This window comes from Aulonocara stuartgranti (genome assembly GCF_965226115.1).
Source record: "Aulonocara stuartgranti genome assembly, chromosome: 15".
In the NCBI taxonomy this organism is placed as follows: Eukaryota; Metazoa; Chordata; class Actinopteri; order Cichliformes; family Cichlidae; genus Aulonocara; species Aulonocara stuartgranti.
The window spans coordinates 990,719-1,011,731 of NC_138951.1; the positions used below are offsets into that span (position 1 = coordinate 990,719).

Sequence of the window (21,013 nt, forward strand, 5' to 3'; positions counted from 1 at the left end):
TATTTTTACATTGTTTTTTCAACTCCATATTTTGAGTATGATTCTGGGACTTTCATCTTTTCAGGTTTAAAATAATCCTTATTTATTTAATGCTGGGCCTTGGCTTAGGCATTCGCGAAACAGGCTGTTCTATTTCTCCGAACCATTTAACTTGAAGCGAGCATTCTTCTGACTTGATGCTTGTAAACGTTTATATGCTGAAGAAGAAGAAAGACTTTTATAGGCTTTTGTAAAGACAGACTCTAAGTAACTGAACAGTTGCCCTTTGGTTGGGGTGTTGAGCAGACAGTAAGCTGGCCGTAACCACAGATCCTTGATGGAGGCTTTGCTTTGTTTTAAAATTTCAAATATTTCATAGATTTGAAAGTCCCTCACGTGTGACGAGGTCTAATGGTTTCCAATAGACTTGAATAGCTTTCTATGGGCGGTATCAGCAACATCCGCTTTATCTGTGTTTCCTCTGCTTTTCCAAATAAAGTCGGCTTCTTCTGTCAGTGGCCTCGTTCTCCATTAGAAACCCAGGTTGTTTCTCTCACATTGATGAGTCCACCCAGCAGTAAAAGGATGATGGGAGACAGGAACGTGACCCTCAGCCTGTGCGCACCCACTGCAGGTGTGTGGAGGTGGAGCAGTACCTGGTGGTACTCCACGCTACGTCCGGCACTGTGCAGCCTGCGGTTATCAGCATGTTGAGAGATTCGGTGCCGGCGATCACCTGGGGTTGTCTCGCATCCTCGTCAGAACAAGTGGCCGTCCCCGCTGTATGTAGCCTGACTCAATCTCCTTATCAGTGAGGTCATTAGCCCTGTAACTGTTATCTAAGTGTCTGACGGCTATTGTGCAGCCGCTGTTTGTTCTCACAGCTTACAGTGCCGAGCTTGAGCTCATGGAGAATTCCTAAATGGATCAGACCTGAGCTTCCTTGCCTGGTTAACTGTTGGATAGATCCTATAATTGGTTTTCAGGTTAATTGAATTAATTTAGTGTAGTGATTTTGTGCCTAAATAAATTATGAATTATGCAAGAAGTCTGGTTTGTTCTGCAAGACATTTAAAGGATTATTAGCTCATATTAATCTCTGCTTACTTTGATCATTTGTAATATGAACCTGGTTAGTCTCTGTAATAATGGCTTGGGAAACACCCAGCCCTGCCTCATCCTCACCGCTCATCCCTCGGTGATGGTCATACGCGTACCTTCCCTTGGCTCTGAACAGCAGCACGTCCTAACTTGCCCAGCTGTTGCCAGATGAATATTTTCAGCATGCTTTTGGTTACAAGTCCCAGCACCGACACCTTTCTACTGGAGGTTATAATTAGTAGCAGAGCTAGTATTTTTTCGCAGTGAACGCGACTGGTTGTGGCCTAGAAAGTGTCTGTTGTGCATGGCTGCAGCAGTGGGAAGTGTGTATATATAGCACTTCAGTCCCCTTCATTTATTTTGGGAGCAGAAAGCCGTAATTTCGTGGTTTTCTCCATATTTCAGTTTGTTAACATTACAGCCTTCCCAATATTCACTTGAAAACGGAGGGGCCACCATCTGGACTACAAGACTGTGGCACAGTGTTGGGGCTCTAGCAATGACTTACTTTGTAACTTGACAAAGAACTTTTCTGTGTTTTAAACTGTATTTTTTGGATTTTGCTTTGGTGTGAACTAGAGCTGGGCGATATAAGATTTTTTCATATCACGATATGTTTTTTTCATTTCAGGCGATAACGATATCTATCACGATATCAGCCAAATAACTATATTTGTAAGATTTAAATGTGCCGTTGCTCACAAGTAAAATGTGAAATAATCAGCAGCTTGTTTTTATTTAAATATTTATTTCCCATAATAAGTTCAACAGGGTAGATGTACTTAAGGAACATGAGACTTTTTCAGATAGATAAAGGCAAATATTGCAAACTACACAAAAGGCAGCCGCTAAAGCGTTTAAGTTTCAAAATAGAACAAACGAAACAGACTAAACTGTCAATTCCACTTAGAAACAAAATATTAATTCTACAAATAAATCTTATTTTGTTTTACAGAAGAACAGACAAAACTGACTAACTTTTGTCAATATCAAATAAACTGAGAACTAAAAGGAAATTCTCAATCTCTCCTTGTTGTATAGCTGAGCTTTTCAAACAGTTTTAACAGTTACTTTAGTCTGACAAAAGCCGAATGACGAATTAGCGCTTCCAGTCAGAGACTGAGGCTACGTCCACACGTACACGGGTATTTTTGAAAACGGAGATTTTCCGTTTTCGTTTTAAAAAATAATCCCGTCCACACATAAAGGCAGAAATGAAGGAAAACGCTGCTATGAACATGCCAAAGCAGCAGGTGGCGCTAGATTCCTAACCGTGCTGAAATGTTGGCCAATCAGAAGTCTAGAAGCCTCGGTGGGAAAAAGTAAACAAAGCTGGGGCACAGAAGCAGAACCGAGTCGTATGTGTGGACGGACAGTAACTGTGTGTATATGTAAGCATTTAAACACTGCAGAGAGTAGAATTAACAGTATTGTAGAAATTCATTTCACCGAAACAATAACGTGGCGCACAGTGTGACGCATGCTCCAGTTTATTGTATTTCCAGACTTGCTTTCGGCACAATTTACAGTGCAGCTACTCTGTTTTTTGTCAGACTTGAAATAGTCGAAATACCTTCACACTATGGAACTTCTATGGCTCTTCCGTTCGACAATCTCTCCGGCATTGGAACCATCATCTGTTTTCTCTTCGGTCACGCTCGGTTGATTTTTCTAGTCGGCACACTCATTTCCTCCATTACCTGCTGGCTGCTTCCCAAACAAACACACGTGCGGCTTGGCACTTGTGCTGTACGTTACAAGTCACGCGACGTGACGCTGCGGCTGTGATTGGTTCGGCTCTGCGCTACTTAATTTGGATTGGCTGACCTCTTTTTTTTTTTTTTTTTTTTAAAGAGGACAAGAGCGGCGAGGTCTATCGCGATAGCTTAATTTCTCTATCGAGTAAAAGTTATATCGCGATACATATCGTTATCGTTCTATCGCCCAGCTCTAGTGTGAACTCATCCTCATGCTGGTCTAGATGCACAAACAGGAGGCCCACTGGTTATGCAGCGATCCTTGAGATTTTATCAGTTTGTGTTGCTTTCTCAGATGGTCCAATAGGGTGCAGAGACAAGACGGGGCACACTGGAAACTAAAGTGCTCTTGAATTAGGGGCTATTTAGGCTCTCACTGTGTGATCAACTGACGTCTCATTTACTTTGTTTGCTGGACTGCAAGTGAAACGCAACGTTTCTGGTTTTGATGACGTATCTCGAGATTAGATAAAGAAATGATGACTGAGAATGACGTGATGCATGCTCAGTCATCCAGGTGAGGACCCCCCCCCCCCCAAATTGATTCTGTTCATATGGACGTTTTCAGTGGGGCAAACGTCTGGTCATTGACTCAGGTGGCTTCTTCAGTCTCAGCTGACTGCAGGTTTCCCCATCCTTTAAACAGTACTTTTGCATAATGACAAAAACTAGCACCACTGGGGACGATGCAGATGTACTGCAGAGTCCTTTGTTGAACAAGAAACACGTTAAAGTCTTTTCAGCTATGTTTCACATGACTGGAGTGCATTTCTTGGGCTCATGTTGTTTTGAGCATTGTTACCATCTAAAATGAAAGCGATCACTATGTAGCTTCAGATTCGACAGAATCTTGTAAATTGTTGCAAATATCTTTTGTAGTGATGTAGTGACGGATCCACTGTGGTAGCAGAGGGAGGAGGACAGAATGGCCTGTGTAAATATATGGATTATCTAAGTCATTGTGGTTTTGGCAGTGATTTCATGAGCTGTCCTTTCTACAAAACCATGAAAATAGAGAATGGTTGTAGAAAAGTTCAGTCGAGTGGAGCAATAGTTCATTTCTGTCTGCTCCCGCTGACAGCTGATTCATTTAGCTTTGGTGCTAAATTTCAGCCAGATGTGGTTAGTTTGGAAGATTGATTCCTGCACAGTCTGAATCAGTATTTGAAAAAAAGCATCAGAGGATACCTAGAGATGTCCGAGAGGATGTAGAGGCAGGTTTTCTGCCATGACAACAGGTTTAATTTTTGCCTGCTTTTTTGTGTGGCATTGTCACTATTTTTCTTCTCGTGGCCGTAGCTTCAGGTTCTTCCTGTGAGCATGAGCGTGAACGTGCCTACCTGGGCAGGGTTGCAGCTCATGAAAGGGATCTTGGGTCACCTGCATCATGATACATACATGGCACCAGAGAGCTTGAACACATCTTAATGCTAAGGAGAAAAGACCTTACGTCTGTAGATCAAATGGCTCTTGGGGTGATGGCAGTGGAAGAATTTCCTGCATTCCCTCCTTTTACTGTCTCTTTTTATTAAGCATGCCTTTTCACTGTCTTTACCTGTGACTTGAAAGTCTCTCTCATTCTGTAGCAGAGCCATCTAAATGCTGTCATCATTGTCGGCTACTTGGCTGTTGATTTAGAGCTCTTAGGAAAAGTACAAGCAAGTGGGTGCCTTAATCCATTTGGGTGGATCCATTTATAGTATGGGTGGTCCCATTGGGAATCAAAGCCTTAAATGGTGCAATGTCAGTGCTGGGTTGTTTTAGCAGTGACTGTAGCACTGGAAAGAGGAGGAGAGGAGCCCAGAAAAGGCAATAGGAAATGTGTGCTGTAATATCTGTCAGTGTGTTGTGACATGTTGGTGCTGGAACACCACTGGCAATAAATTCCTGCCTTCTTTAAGTGTCTGATGACTTTAATTTAACTGATGTTGAAATTTATGAACTGCTGCTGGAACTTGATGCCATGTCCCAGTCTAGTTACATTGCTGCGTGCGCGCTGTGCCAACTGGAACTTTTACGCACACGATATTGGAAAACGCCGCCTGTGTTGCAGAACACTCCCACAGCACATGCTCGGCATCTATCTCGCCCTTCTTGTAACCACCCAGTAGTGTTTTCCTTTTAGGCCGATGTGGGAGCTCTGCCCTGTACAGGCACTAAGAGGCTGCCGTAAAGTCATTTGTTCCTTGGACTGAGAAACGAGTCTTGTGCTGGCAGTAAAATTCATGTCACGGTTTCTCTGGTAACATCCACCTCTCTCCAACATGGAGATGTGTTCAGACCAAACATCACATGTATGTGTTTTTAAGTCCGTTAGAGCTGATTGTCCTGGCAAAAGGAGACAGACATGCCAGGGATTGAGCTTTTTAACCGGGTGTACCTTTCAACCACCTGATTTATCCTTCTCTCTCCCCATCTTCATTAAAACTTTAACTGTTATTTACTCTTTTATTCACGGCTAACATTCCCCATCTCTAAACAAATGTTTTAGTTTTAGTTGTCACCACTTGATAAAAGCACATGAAAGTTTTATTTGCAGTAACAGGTTAGTATAGCATAACAAAAGTTAAGTACTTGTGTCATTCTCCGGTATCTTATAGACATCACACTTTTTCTTTGCTCCTTTGCTTACACCGAAGCTGCTAACTTGTAGCTAGCTCTGAGCTTTAATTTCTTTTAGCTTTTGCCACTTTCCCTTTGTTAGCTTCTTTAAAATGTCCGAGTTCAGATCAGTGAAGTCGATTTAGGTGTCTGATTAGCTTCGTGTTTATTCTTTGGCAAACTTTGTGTTCGCTCACAGGGAGGGATTTTTATGCTAATTGAATATTAGCATGTTGCTGTGAGTGTGCATGTTGCAATCAGACATGGGAAGTTGACAAGATTCCAGTCTGGGATTGGAATGCTGGAAATCGTCCAGTTCCTGTCCCTTGCCAGTCAATCGGTGCATCTCTACCAGTCATACTGGTGGCCTTGATTTCCAGTGCATCTTAAGCATCAATTTAGTTATTATTATATGTTGTAAGGTGATCAAGACTATGTGTGACTTGCACACCACTGTGCTTGAAAACCTGTTGTGTTATCAATGTGCACTATCAACACCATGCAGAGGCACAATGCAGCACCTGGTGCTTCCACCACCAGCAGAGCGGCAGCCAGTAAGGAGAGCCGGCCGAGCTGGGTAACAGCCTGCCAGGCTCCTTTCATATTGGCTCTTTATCTGCAGATGGTATCGGGACGCTGTGTTGACACAGAATTGTGTAAATCGACTTGTTTGCAGTGTGGGTTGAACAGGTCGATGTGCTGGTTCGGAGACCTCTTTGAAGTCCTGTGAAAACTTCCTGTACAGCCAGCAGAAAGTGATGTAGCCCAGCCCTCCGCTTGTCTCACATCGCCTGGCCTGGGTGTATGCTCGCTGCAGCAGTCTCGGAGCTGTAACACACACTAGATCTGATCTATTGTTTTGTCAAGCCCTGCCCTCTCCTTTTCTTTGGTGTTTGAGGTTTTTTTAATATTTTGGGAACATCCTGTTTGTGTGTTTAATGCTGTGGGGCACAGATTGTTTAGTTTAAGGCCTTTGACCATTCCTGCCCTCTTATTAGTGTGACGGAGCAGGAAAAGACCAGGAATGAGAGAGAGAGGGAGGGAAAGGGAGAAGGGGCTTATATGTTGGTAGAGATGAAGGCATGGGAAGGAAAAGAAACTGGTCGGGATGTTAGGGAAGGGAAAACGACATGGAGTGGAATTTGAGGTTGGTGGTGGTAGAGTGGGGAGGGTTGTGCAGGCAGACACCACTGGGAATGCTGGTGTCGCCGGTGTGCACACTAGTATTAAATACAGTTTAATGCTTAAAGGCTTGTTAATGTGTTATGGAAGCGACCCCTAGTTCTCCTTTTTAAATTTCCGATCCTTGTGATTGACTTAGTGGCGTAGGCCCACATCTGTGGCAGCTAACGTGCATCATACGTCACGAAATCTGTTTTCTTGGCTTCTTTCAGTGCCCCATGACATCACCTGTGAGGTCTTTGCATGGACGCACAAACCTTTGGGCAGGTTGTGCCTGGCAGCACATCTGTTGGGGGGCCTCTGGTTGTGACTGAAAGGGGCCTGGTTCTGTTTCCATCTGTAATTTGTGTAATTTACTGGATGTTTTTAAGCTACTTGCAGTTAAACTGCTAAGAGTTGGTTTTTGAAGTGCCTCTGGCACCGAGTCCTTTTCCCTTTTAAGGACCAGCTTATTAGAATCACACAGCTTTCATTTTTCCTTTGATGACCTTGCTGTACTATTTATATAGCCCTCACTTAATAGTATTTATTCAGCCTTCATTTAACTGGGAAGTACTTTTGTAATCAGGCAGCTGTTATTTGTAGGAGACCAAAGCTTTGTATTTATTTATATAAAATAGGGCATGATGGGTGTGGAACGGATTATAATGGCAGCATTTTCCTAAAAATAGAGGATGGATATCTCATTCTTCATGTTGTTAGCTGGAAACTTTTAAACAGAGAAGCTGATTACACCTTGTTTGGGAATGACGGCTTTATGACCTCATTCCAAGGATAAAGTAGCAGAAGCAGGAAGATGATACGGGAGGTGGGTTTCTGCTGACATCACTAAGATGTCGTATTCATGCCATCTGCAATAATTTAGAAAAACCAGTGACCGTGTATAACTGCAAGCTGGTATATTAGGTGACCTGTATGAAAAATAGCCAGGACCGTGTTTAGATCCTTATCCCTGCAGGCAGTGATCCCGCTCATGTTAGAGGCACAGAGGGAGCCATGTTGGCTCTAAGAGGATCCTGTCTTCATCCCGTCTCTTCTGGTTTTTGCAGCCATAGTGAACCGAACCACAATGATTTCGTGTGCGCTTTGATACAGTGTGGGAGCACACTATCCCCCCCGGTGTGTTTTTGCCCCCTACTGTTAATTTAAAGCTATGACGGTTTGTTCCAAATATTACGTAATATTAAATATTGTTAATATATTCATAATGTTAATATTTCCACATTACAGTCGAGTTGTATGAAGTTACAATCACAAAACGAGTAGGAGTGTGTGACCTACTATTAATGTTAAAGAAACCGTTGTGGCTGCACAGCGGTCACACGTTTCTGCTAGTTGGTCACCAGGTTTGGGGTTTTGTATTTTTACAGAAGCCCTCTCAATCCTTCACTGCTGCTCAACAATGAGAAGCTTCAGCTCTGTGCACAGGTTTCTCTGTAGGTTTGGGTCTGCAGGGCAGGTAGGCCACTCCATGACTCCATTAACGTGCTGTTCCTTTGGCCTCTGCTTTGTTGACGTGCAGGAAGAACCACCGGAGCTGGTCGCGTTGATGCTTGATTTGATTTGATCCCAACTCTTTGCTAAATCTTTTGGATGTTCACAAATCTGATCATTAACAAGCTCCTCCCGTCTACTTTTGGGCTGAACCACCTTTCTCATGATCATCCAGCCAGCACGGACCTCCAGACCGAGGACTACTGATGGTCATTTTAGTTCTTCCATGTCCAAATGATCACGCCTTGGAATAGAAGAAAGTGCTTTAAACACACAGCCAGCTGAGATCAGGGATCTGTAAGTGGCTGACAGATTGACTGCCATTACAAATTACAGACTGTTAATTGAGCAAACTTGGATATTCATCAAGGGATTAAATAATATATCTTTTCTGAAATGTTAATAATAAGGATAAAAATAAACCATAACCAGCAGTATTCAGACCTGTTCGTATTACCCTTATTTGTTTCCAGTCCATGAAGACTGGTTATGGTTGGTTTGTCTCTCCAGCACTTTGGTCAGATAGGAGGAAAAGCCTTCTGCTCGTCTCTGTCCATGCCGCTCTCCTTCTTCACGTCAGATACTGAAAGGCCTCTCTTCATTTGTCTCCCCTGTCTCTCTTGCAAGCAGCATTTTTGTGTCATTACATCACTTATTATGGCTTCCAGATGTCCCTCCAATCCCACTCCGGGGTCGGGGATGGGATTGGAGCACGTCGCGGGTGCAAGGTTTGGACACTTGCTGTAACTGGCTCAGCCGCTGCCTGTGACTGGGATGCCTTTTCTGGCTCTCTACCCACACACTGTTTTTATTCCCCAGTGCTGCCAGCCTCACTTACTCTCACAAGCTGAACTTAATGTTGTTTTCATTCTCCTTTCTGTCTTTATTCATGTTTTTATCCTACAGTTGCCTAACGTGCTCTTTCCTGTGAATTTGGTTTTCCAGACCCGGGTTTCAAATTCTTCGCCTTGAATAATGAGGCTCCATCATATTCTTAAGAAATCATAGTGTCACACTATCCTAACCGAGCACTGGAGGCTCAGTTGTGGTTCTGAGTTTCCAACAGTAGACTGGAAGACCGAGTTCCCAGCTATCAGCCCTCTCCTGTGGAACCAGCTCCCAGTTTGACGTCCTCCGTGCTTTTAAAAACATTCCTTTTGATAAAGTTTATAGTTGGAGCCGGATCAGGTAATCCTGAACCATCACTTAGTTGTCCTGGTGTAAGCTGCTGGGAGACTTCCTGTGATGCACTCCTCTTTGGACCTTGCACGTGTTTATGAAGCCCTGCAGCGTGTCCTTACATTTTGTCCTGCATGTCTTCTTTTCTCTTTCCCTTATCTGAGTTTGATCTTATCCAACTTTATTGATATAAAATGTATTTTGTGACTGTCGCCAGTGTAATCTTTACATGCTTTTACAGCTGAAGTCTTTTTTTTTTTTTTTTTTTTTTTTTTTTACAACTTTATTTATAGTTTTCCAACAAAACAGTCCAGAATTTCTTACAAAAGTTGCGAACCCTACCCCCCACCCCCATCCAGGTGGCATCCCCACAACCAGGAAGCACAATACACACAACACAAAAAAAAAAAAAAAAAGGGGGAGAAACACTCAAACCAATCTGTGACAGTCATTATAGCACCAACAGCCGGACCCCGGCACATGAGAGAAGAAACAAAGAAGAAAAAGGGAATAAAGAAATCCCAACAGTCAAAGTACGGGCATTGAGGAGACTATGGACAGCAGTCCGAGAAGAGAGCAAGAGCATAAATTACCAACAAGTAAAGAACAATAAATCAGGCAAAAGACAGACTCTTGACATGAGTTATGAACCGCGACCAGGTTTTGTCATATTTACTCTCCAAGCCGCGCACGGTATACCTAATTTTTTCCAGAGCTAATCCCAACATCACCTCTCTAATCCAATGGACGTAGGAAGGAGGGTTCGACGCCTTCCAGCTCAGCAGTATCAGACGGCGGGCATGCAACGAGGCAAAGGCTATTGCATTTTTGTGGAGGGGAGAGAGTCTCAGCTCTTCCCGAGGTACACCGAAGATAGCTATCAAAGAGTCAGGCCGCAGTGTTTCACCCGATATAGCTGACAGTGATTGAAAAATTAATGTCCAGAAACCATACAGGGAGGGACATGACCAAAACATGTGCCCCAAAGAAACAGGAGAGTAATCACATCTAGGACAATTTGGTGCAACATCAGGGTACAGTTTAGACAGTCTGTCATTAACAGCTGAAGTCTTTAAAAAGTCGAGACTCAGTTTGTGTGGATTACAACATTTGTAGAGAAGCTGCCTGCGTAATGTATGAGCGCCGTCTAAATCTTTGTCCCAGTGTATGTAGCTCTGAGCCGCAGTGTGTGGAAAGGCCAAAAACAAACCAGGAATATGACTTTAGTGGAAATATTTGCATTATTTTATTCACAGGTTGGCTTATTTTCTATCAGAGGCATCCAGGTACACCCAGAGTTACGTTTCTCTCCAACACAGCCTGGAGGTCTATGCTGTCGTCTGTCTTCTCAGTCCAGGGTTTTTGGGGGACAGCTGCTACCTGAACAGTCGACCTTTTTAAACAGTGATTTTCACACAAACCAGCACTGACTTGTGGTTTTGGAACAAGATGGGCTCGATAAGCACTCAGCATTTTGGGCTAAACCGGTCTGGCTGTGTGGATTAGGTGGCGTCACTTGTGTTTTTCCAGTTTCGCTGCATCCTAAGGCCTTCTACTAAATCGTGTGTGTGTTTGCACTGTAGTGTGCATATTTTTCTTTCATTGTACTTGTTTGCCTGCGCCTCACTGTCTTCCTGCAGGACAATTTCATGGCACTGACGTGTCTTTATTTTAAAAAGCTACACATTGCTGCAGTCACGCTGAGGCTTGGAGGCTCGGACGGTTACCTTTGCAGTGTTGCAATGGATCCCTACCACACCTCGTCATAGCAACGGTTGCTATGTTTTAATGTGTCTACTTTGCTAGTGGCTTGAGTTGTGTGATCATACTTTATGGTATGTGTTTTTGTTTAAGCATGTGCATGACTTTTATGGATCTATGGACAAACTGATCCCCGTGTAAATGAGTGAGTGCAGTCAGAGAGAGAGACCGCCCCCCTATGAAACAGAAGATTTGGGGGGGTCACTAAAATGGTCCTTATTTGTCTCTTATTTCCAAAACACTCAAACTTATGACGGGTGTGTAAATTATAGCCAAGTGTAACAGAGTCATATCTGGGCCTTTCACTAATAAACCATCTGCTTTTCAAGTGGTTTTTATCCTGTTTGATTCCTGTTCAGAGAAGCGATTCGTGTAATATGTTTGACTGTAAAGTTTCTGCCGAGGCCAAAGCAAGACGGAGTCAGCAATTATGTGTCAGATGTAGATGTGAGGAATTAGCCCTGTGTGTCTGCGTGCACATGTTTGTGTCCGTGTTTGCAGTTTTGCTTTGTTGTGGACGGTGCCTGTGGGCTCCTGGCTCACAGATGAAAGCCGTATCTCATGTGGCTGCTTCAGTGGCGCTCCTGAGTCAGCGTGCAGCTACTAATCAGTGTTTTCTCCTTCTCGGCTGGCGTGACTCTCTCCCCCTTACTCTACGGCCGGCCGCCATGTTAGCTTTTATTTGTAGAGTGCAGCCAGAATTGACTTTGGCTTTTTTGCTGTATTATATGTAATACAGTCCAAATAGGCCTCCGACTCTACCTCGTCGGGTCAACTTGGAGAAGGTAGAAGTGGTGAGGAAGCAAGGCGGGTGACGTGTGGGCTGCGAGGGATGGTGTGGTCATCCTAGCAGTTAGTCCGGTCAGTATGGCAGAGTAACGTAAGCTACACGTGGTGTCTGACATCAGGTTTCATTACACGACGCCCTCTGTGTCCACTGTGTTGAACCATAACTGCATCTATGGAAACTGGCGTGAAGAATTTCAGAACACATCGCTATTATTTTCAGAGATTATGTGATTGGTTTGATTTTTGTGCCATGAACAACTTTATTAGAGAGCTGGCTCGGCCCAAAATCTGATTCAACTTTTGGAGTTGATCAGGAAACGTATAGCATACAGGAAGCTTTGAAAGGCTGAGTTTCCCGTAGTGAGCTGGGACACTGCTGTCAAATCCCCCTGATGTCCTCAGGAAAATTTCACAAACGCATCTGGATTTGAGCTTTTATGGAGGTGAGTTTCAGTTGTGTGGTCTCAGAGAGTTTGCTGGGCGCGTGGACAGCTGATTCAACCATCAACATTTATGTTAGGATCCAGTTATAAACAGTTTATGCACGACAAACTGAATATGAAGGTTTTTTGTCTTTACAGTGTAAAAGCAGTTCTGGATCCTTCCGCTGTGTTTTCCCAGTAAAGAGAAAAATGTCGTGTCAAATGGATTTAATCGCCTGTCTAATTGTTTGCTGCTCAGGCTGTTTACCTTTGATACAGGAATTAAAATGAATTTATATTAGATTTCATAGCAAGATGTTATCGTAACCGTGGCAAACGTGCCACATCAGGTTAGAGGGTAAAATGGTGTTTGGCAGCTGAAACCACAGTTTGCTGCAAACAGCACGATTCCCATCAGCCCGGAGCCAAGTGATGGCGACTATAGAGTGGTGGCGAATAAAACAGTCACTGATTGGTGCGTGACACTCGTACAGGGCAAGATTAAAAATGTCACATAGCTGGACATCATATCTTAAATGAATCATATCGTATGAGCTCATTTCAATCACCGTTCACGTGAACTGCCTCAACCTTGGTTTGGATGTTCTCACATACCAGTGACTGCTGCTGCTCTGTGTGTACATACTCATGGAGCTCAGACGTTAGTTAGAAAATAATTAGAACATACAAAAGTTTCTATTGTTTCTTTATTCATTTCTATTTAGTTTGTTCTCAAGAAGTCACTTTAGGTCGAGCTGGTCTCCAGAGTGGAGATGCTTGTTCCAGTTCTTGTTTTCCACTGATTTGACCCTCAAACACGAGAACCTGCCAGTATGGTGATGGTCAAAATTAATGGTAAAATAAACTGGCTGAAACTGGTTTTCGAACCTACGTATGTTTTTATTTTGTTTTTTCTGGGGACATGTGACTTCAGTCAGTTGGTCGTGTGGTTTGCCGGAGCATCTCCTGAGGAAGTGGGATGCCACCGCCTGCCTGCTGCGAGCACACAAACACAGTGATGTCCAGGCTCTTTCTTTCAGTGTGGCACCTTTGGACACCGTGTAGCTGCACACATGTGGGATACGCAGACGTAGCTGTTGCTTGGATATGTTGTTTCTAGCCGCGTATCGAGTTCTTGGCTCTTTATTTGTGTTGGAGCTGGCTCTGTCAGGAGGTTAGATAACGCATGAAAAAGCGAAGCAAGTACGCACAAGAGCGCTTTGTGAGAAAGAACTATTCGGCTGTGTCGCAGCCTTGTTTGTCATCGTTTCTGCAGACTTGTCGCATTTCCCTGGCTGCTTTCTGAAAGCTGGTTCCTGACTCCAAATATATCACGGTTGGTCAACCACTACATTTCAGCTCAGTGCTTCTGGTCGACTTACGCTGCAGGAAAATTAATGATATGATTAAACATGTATTTCCCAGCCTCACGCAGTGTCACTGCCGGGTTGCTTGTGTGTTTTAGGTTTGTGGAAATGTGTGCCAAGACTACTCCGGCCCTCGCTTTCTCTCTGCCCTGCGGTCACAGCAGGCCAGCTGTCGGCGGAGTCGGGAGGAGTGTGAGGAAAACAGAGCTATGAGTGACCTGTTTGTTTTATATCGGCAGGCATTTCCCCGTCTCTCAGTGGGAGAAAGTCCTCTTTTCTTCCAACACTGGAGGTTCTGTAAAGTTACAGCAACCAGACAAGTTTAGCTTGATGATTAGTCTCTCTTCCTCCGACACAAGCCCGTTGTACATCAGATGGAGATTTGGTCTTTTGTTAACCAAGAGTGCGACTGTACGTAAACATCAAACGTGCGCTCGTGTTCGAATGCCTACTTGGATGTATGCTAGCCTCGCTAAATGTGGCTAATAAGACTGCTGAAGCCCTGTTGAGAAATAGGCATAAATAATTCTGATTACAATCATATATCTATCAACTTTTTCAGAAAGCCGTCACTGAAACTAATATCCTGACCTTGGTGAACTTTCAGCTCGTCCAGGTTATCCTTGGCATGCTGAGATCATGTAAACCAGGAAGTGGTTGAATAGCCTTCCACAAATGAGGGAAACGCTGACTTTGTGAGCCTTAGATGGAATCTGTCTAGCTTTGTGAGAGGACGTCAGCAGCCCTCACAGATCCCTCGCAGCTCCCCCAACCAGAAACCTAACAATAGCCAGCTTCATCGTTCAGCCTATCTGGATCCGCTGTCATCTGCTGTAAAGACCAGGTGGTCACAAACACTTTAAAGTCCATTTAGAGGAACACGGGGCCTTATACGTGGGAATGTAGTGGCTGCTTCTTGTTATGACATAACGAACACAAATGTTTCCACCAGCGTGGGTCATTTCAGGCTCAAGTCTTTAGAGCTTCCAGCTTTGAGCGCCAAAGGTGATTAGTGATGTCATTTAGAAATGGAAAACCAGACTGGCCGCTCAGATTGTGATCACGGACTCTGAGCTTCGCCTAGATGCAGATTCGATTGGGTGGAGGTCTCGGGAGTTCTTCATCCAGTGTCCTCAATGTGGTGAAGGGACGTGGAGCTCTGGGCTCCCTGCAGCACTTTCCTGCCTGCATCGAGCACCTCGGCGATGACGCCGTGATGACGCGGTGTGACGTCAGACCTTTGAGGTCGATCGGTGTTTTGCCATGATGTCACACACCTGTCCAGCCACGTTTGTTAGAAATGCTAAAGTGACACGTTGGTGCTGCTGATTGCTGTTACTTGTCACTCGTACAGCGTTTATATCGTGTCCTTATCTTGGTTTTCTTCTTTGTGTATCGTTTTCTTTACTGCACAATGACCATGAAACGTGGCTATAAAATGCTGACAGTCTCCATCATCCACATTTTTAGATTATGTTACGGTGTTATGAATGGCCAGCTGTTTATTTGCTGCTTCGAATGCCGTTTACTTGGAGGTTGACATCTGTACAGAGCAAAATTGAAAAGCTTGCACCAGAATGTTATCCATAGAAACTCTTCTGGTGTGTTTTTTGTTTTGTTTTTTAAATTTCTGACTTGACCGCTGTCTTCTTTCTCTCCAGCCAAACCCTTCACATCCAAAGTGAAGCAGATGCGCCTGCACAAGGAAGACTTTGAGATCCTTAAAGTGATTGGACGAGGAGCCTTTGGAGAGGTAACACCTTATTTTAATGTCACACTCAAACCTTTGCAGCAGGCACAGACCTGCAGATGGATTCTGTCCCTTTACCTGTAATGGGCTCTAATTGGTCACATGATCATTGTGTGAAATGTCCTCCCTGAGGCAGAGACGACGTGATTAACGGACAATATTTCTCTTGAACCCTTAATACCCGTGTTGTGCGAGCTGAGTGTTGTGGCGTTTCAACCTTGAATTCTTTCTGCTGCATTCCAACAGCAGCGCGTCGCATTGGTCCGCCACATGAGCATGACTCTACTTGCAGCACGAGCTGAGCTTGTTGAAGCTTCGCTCACACTGAACCTGTAAACAGAATGAAGTCGAGCTCAGAGGAGCCATCCACTGAGGGTTTATTTATTTCTTTTATGTGTGCCCGCAGGGAAGCTGAAATGCATTTGTCACTGGTTTCAGGTAATGATGTCAAAGCTGGGGAATGTTGAAGGGACAGATGACTGTTGGATAACGAAAGCTCGCATGGAAGCTGACAATGCTCAGACTTTCTTTTTCTACGAGAAGCTTTGATATGCTCGTCGTAAGCCCTGCTCCAAGCTTGCAGACAATTCATATCTGGCATTGTTATCCAAAATCTGTTGAAACAAGCTGGGGAATTCCTTTGAAGACGCTCTGATACACGGAACGAGAGAGAAATGTCAGTCTGTGTGGACGTGGACGCTCCTGGCAGCACCAGCATCAGATGCGGGCGAGCTGCTGGTAGGAGTGCTGGTATGTGCAGTCACGTGACGCAGTGCATCTGTGTTTCGGGCTTCGGTGATGTTGCCTGACTCCTGAACGGAGCTACCTCGTGGTAACTCTCCAGCGGCCTTTTCACTAAACCACATGTGTTTTTACGGGTGTAGCGTGGCAGAAAAATGAAATTAGCTCGGGAGACATCGTGATTGTCCCGTGGCTCTACTATTTAATCGGCTCATAAAAATATACCTTATTTCATCAAACTGTGACCAGGCGCTTTATTTGTGTCAGCTGGAGAAGGAAACAAGCCTTTCATTTGAAGCTGGCTTCTATTTCCACTGCCCCGGGTCAAGAGTAGCTGTGACGATAAAGGGAGCTGCAAAACTCGTTAACTCTTCCCCGCTCGCACGTCTGCTAGTGACCTTGTTTCTCTTTTCTGAGCTGAGCAGTTTCAGGCTTCAAGAACAAAATGACTGGGTGTGCACCAGAGGTTAGTGAGGGTGATCAGGTCACATCATTAGTGATATATACTGACTGGTGAAATGGTCTGTTGTGCTGAAGAGTATAAAAGCAGTGCTGTTGATTAGCCGGTCAATCTGTTCCTATGATCACGAGCGTAGTGACCAGATGAACCGGGTTGTGGAAAACTGAATGTCCTTCAGAGGAAGCAGGGAAAATAGTGGAATCTGTCCATACAGTTGTTGCATGTCTTTAGGAGCCGTCTTTAGACTCATTCACAAATAAAAATCTATTTAAAATGCTGCCTTCTTTTAAGCGTGCCGCCTTCTCAAACACGCACACAGTGCCAGCTTGGCTCGGTCATGCTGCTACCCTCTGTGTGCCTTGCAGGTTGAATGCATTAAGCATTATTCTTTGCATTTTCTCAGAAAAGCGGGGTGACCCAAAACGTAACTGTCATTGTGCGTTAATAATATACGACTGATTAGTTTAACCGACTAGTATTTCCAGTTGGGGCCCCAACGTTCAAACACCTCGCTGGCTAACCGTTAACATCCCTGATGTCAATAAACCCATTTCAGGCCTCAGCACGGCATCGTGTTCTCCACATTTCCCTCATGAATAAAAGCTCACCTGGTCAGTTGTGGTGGACACGCCCCCTCCTGCCTGTTAAACCTGTGGAGCTAAACGCTGTGGTGACTCCTGTGAACGAGGCTAATCGACACACCTGTTAGTAATGCTAATAACTAATATCAACGATGGATTACACTGGATCTACTTTTTTGTGTGTGTGCCGTAAGCAGCTGTAAAAATGATGGCTCATAATCACGACTACGCTCCAGGTCAGATATAACTGGTTATGATTTTGAGCCATCTTTTTTTATGTTAAGCACAGAGTGGTAAGGAGATGTGGTAGCAGACACAGGAAGCAGAGTAAAGTTAGCAGAGAGTCAGTCTGGAGAACACGCAGGATGTTTTGATTTCATCCTCCCGTTGTCAGCAGCAGAGAGAGATGGCGCAGATACGTGACGCCGTGGAGTTTGCCTGATGAATGGACCAGTTTGTACTGGCCTGTTGCCTGTGAGGATGCTCCCATTAGGGACTGGGGTGCGTCGTCTTTAGCACAAAGGGCCAAGAGCTGCTCCGTCTGGTGTAGTTAGTGCCTGAGATGAGGGTGGAAGAGCTCGTTCACTCTACACGCCATGTCTTCCTTGCTGGCTGCCAGTCAGTGCTATACATTTCTGAACTGCTTGTCACACTGAGTCACCAGTCAGCAGCCCGCATGCTTGTAAACACAACCTCGGTTGTTATTTCGCCAAAGTTTCACTAGTAATTTACTCTGTGGAGTAATGCAGTTAGCCCCTCTGGTCGGGTCCTTACTGATAAACTAACGGGGGGAGTGGAGTCATAAACGCAGGGCAGGGAGGACACGATGGAGAAGAGAACAGGAAGCAGAGATGGAGGAAAGGACAAAAACAGCTAGACGTTGCCAGAAAAGTGCGCTCGCCCTGTCCTCCTGCAGTCCCCTCCTCTGGTGAGGGCTCACTCGGGGAAATCCAAACACTGCAGGAATGTTGTCATTGTATTGCATTAGTAGCATTAATTTAATAGACTGCAGACCCCTCTGCTGCACAGACTGACTTTGTTTGTTTCACTGTTTTTCTGCATCTTTGTCTCGGCCTGTATTTCTTCTGCTTTTATAACGTCCTTGTGCTTTTTCTACATTTAGGCTTATTTCAGTGTGGACTCAGTTTTTAGTTTTGAATTTGGTCAACGAGGCCAAAGCAAATTTTCTTTTTTCCTTTTGTGGGCCAGTAAAGTAGGAGACAAAGGAGGAGAGAAATTAGCAGGGACATAAATTTGCATGAACATGTGTTTTGGCTGTGAGCTCGCAGCACTGCTGCCTGCGCAGCTCCTTTTTTGGCAAAACGTAAAGGCCGGGGCAAGTTTGTCAGAGCAGTGTGTCGCAATCATCACTCGGGAAAGTTGGCCTGTGAGAAGCTGCGAAGCTGAGATTTCTTTACTTTACAGTTGTTAACCCGGCTCTGCATGATGCAGTATCACATCAGTGCACTTAACAGCTGATGAGACAATTTTTTCATTTTTTGATCATAGAAAAATTCAAGCGTCCAGCTGTGCAAGTCTGTGGTCCACACGGTGTCTCCGAGAAGGAAGTGACCGTAGTGTCTGCGGTCACTTCCTGCGCCCTCCCCCCACGCTGCTGGTTCTTCTGCCGCACCTTCAATGCTTTATTTTCCCTTCCTGGCCCATATTGGATCTATTTTCGTTTTAATCCAGTGTTGCATGATTATCCCTTCCTGTGCTTCCTCTTTTTTCTTTGACCTCAGTCTCCATACTCACGGACTCTGATCTAGATCATTTAAAGTAATTAGATTACATTTTTCCTTAACGTCTGAACTGTTTATTCACATCTGTGTGATTGTTGTTTTGTGCATCTGTGTTAGTATGATCACTTAAAGGATCCTTGTGCATCCACAGCCTGCTCTTTTCTTGTTGCCTCGAGGCTCAGATAATAACTGGATGGATCTTTGTAATTCGTCGTCAGCCTCGCCGTCACACCAAGTATTAAATTCACTCTCATAACGGCTTTCTTTTGTCTTTTTGCAGGTTGCAGTGGTAAAAGTGAAAAACACTGACAAAGTTTTTGCAATGAAGATTCTCAACAAGTGGGAGATGCTGAAGCGAGCAGAGGTGAGTATCTTTGGTTACTGCAAAGTTTATATACACACAATATTAATAAATATTGATCACTCATTTAAAAAACAAAGTGCCTGTCTGAGCACAGAACAGGCCTTCACTTGCAGGTTCTTGCAGAGCTGCTTGTTGCATGTTTTTCTCATCGACCTCTCCCGACAGTCTCGCATTCTTGTCGGTCCCCTGGGTCTTCAGTCTACATGCCTCAAACGTCACAAACCAAACGTGTGTGCGCACAAACGCCTGGATGTAGGAGAGGACATAAAGCCACACACAGACATGCATGACGAGCATGCTGTCGTCATGAACACGAGCCTGATTTTATTTCAGGTTTTTAACTTTGAAGGCGGCCGGAACAGTTTCGGTTTCTGTTTTAGTCAGACTGCTGAGATTGAAAGATCACGGAGAGGTCGGGTGTGTGTAAAACATGAAAATGTTTTTATTTCTGTAGATGTGTGGAGCTTTTTATAAGAAACCAAAGCATTTGTGCAGATTTGGCTGCTGATATTGTAGGTGGGCAGGATGGATTAGGCTTAAGAAATCAGGTTATTTCCTAAATAACTGAACCTCCACATGTCATCAGATGGATTTATGTCCAGACAACCTGATGCCTGATGGAGCCTCCTCCACCTGCATCGTACAGTAGTGACGCCTACTTTTTGTAACCCTACATTCCAGTGTTCAGTGAGCTAAGTGGAGGCGAGCAGTCTTATCATATTTTTCTTAAATTTTAAATTTGGACTTCATTCAGCTACTCGAGTCCAACACTGCCAGCGTTCCCTGAAGCAAACGAAAGGGGCTGATTTCATGTGTTTAGCAGCAGCTCGGGGAGATTTTACACCAGCCCTGTAAGAATGATCGAGAGGCCAAAGGCGAGTTGCTAACATGCTCTCAGCTTTAAGCACACACTTGTATAGAAGATTGGGACCTTTGACCTCACGTAGTTTCCAGTACGTGTGACATTCATGGTTTGTTGCATCTCTTGCCAGACGGCATGTTTCCGGGAGGAGCGGGATGTGTTGGTGAATGGGGACTGCCAGTGGATCACCACCCTGCACTACGCCTTCCAGGATGACAATAATCTGGTACGTCTGTATATGTCTGTGTTAGATGAGGTAACGTCCCTTAATAAGATTAACCTGACTTCTCTCCACGACCCTGAGTTCAAATGCCACAACTGTCATTCCATTTCCCACATTCTCAAAGCAAATGTTTTATCCCGAACACTCCCCAAGTCTTAAAAATATACACGACTGCCGCTCTGACCAGTTATTTTTAAATGGACCTGTAAAAGTGACATCATTTAGGTGTTTTCCCTCTTTGTGAAAGAAGAGATGGACGACTGTAGATTCATTTCTTGCAGCTTTGTTCTTGTTGTTCCAAAAAAGGCTGCTCTTTATTAGTTTGCCTCTAAGCAGTGCTGCACAGTTTCTGCTGTCTGACACGTTGGCGTCTGTCTCTGTAGTACCTGGTGATGGACTACTATGTGGGCGGTGACCTGCTGACTCTGCTCAGCAAGTTTGAGGACCGGCTGCCGGAGGAGATGGCCAAGTTCTACCTGGCTGAGATGGTGCTGGCCATCGACTCGGTTCATCAGCTACACTATGTCCACAGGTGAGAGGAAAGGTGTTTTGGCACATTACGAAATCAATATGTGTGCGTCTGTAGTAGGGCTGTGCAATATGACCAAAATCTCAGGTCTCGATATCAGATGTCTATCGTCTGATAACGATATAAATC

The 21,013-nt window shown here is 44.4% G+C and overlaps 1 protein-coding gene across 11 annotated transcripts in view; it reads left to right on the plus strand.

Annotated features, from left to right (window-relative positions):
- The window catches only part of cdc42bpab (CDC42 binding protein kinase alpha (DMPK-like) b), a 72,440-nt gene that overhangs the window by 18,140 nt on the left and 33,287 nt on the right, over positions 1-21,013 (plus strand). For all 11 annotated transcript variants that reach the window (XM_082504560.1, XM_082504561.1, XM_082504559.1 and 8 more), the window contains 4 exons: positions 15,294-15,385; positions 19,187-19,270; positions 20,263-20,358; positions 20,739-20,887. In XM_082504560.1, coding sequence (XP_082360686.1) covers positions 15,294-15,385; positions 19,187-19,270; positions 20,263-20,358; positions 20,739-20,887 — 421 coding nt within the window. The remainder of the gene's footprint in view (positions 1-15,293; positions 15,386-19,186; positions 19,271-20,262; positions 20,359-20,738; positions 20,888-21,013) is intronic.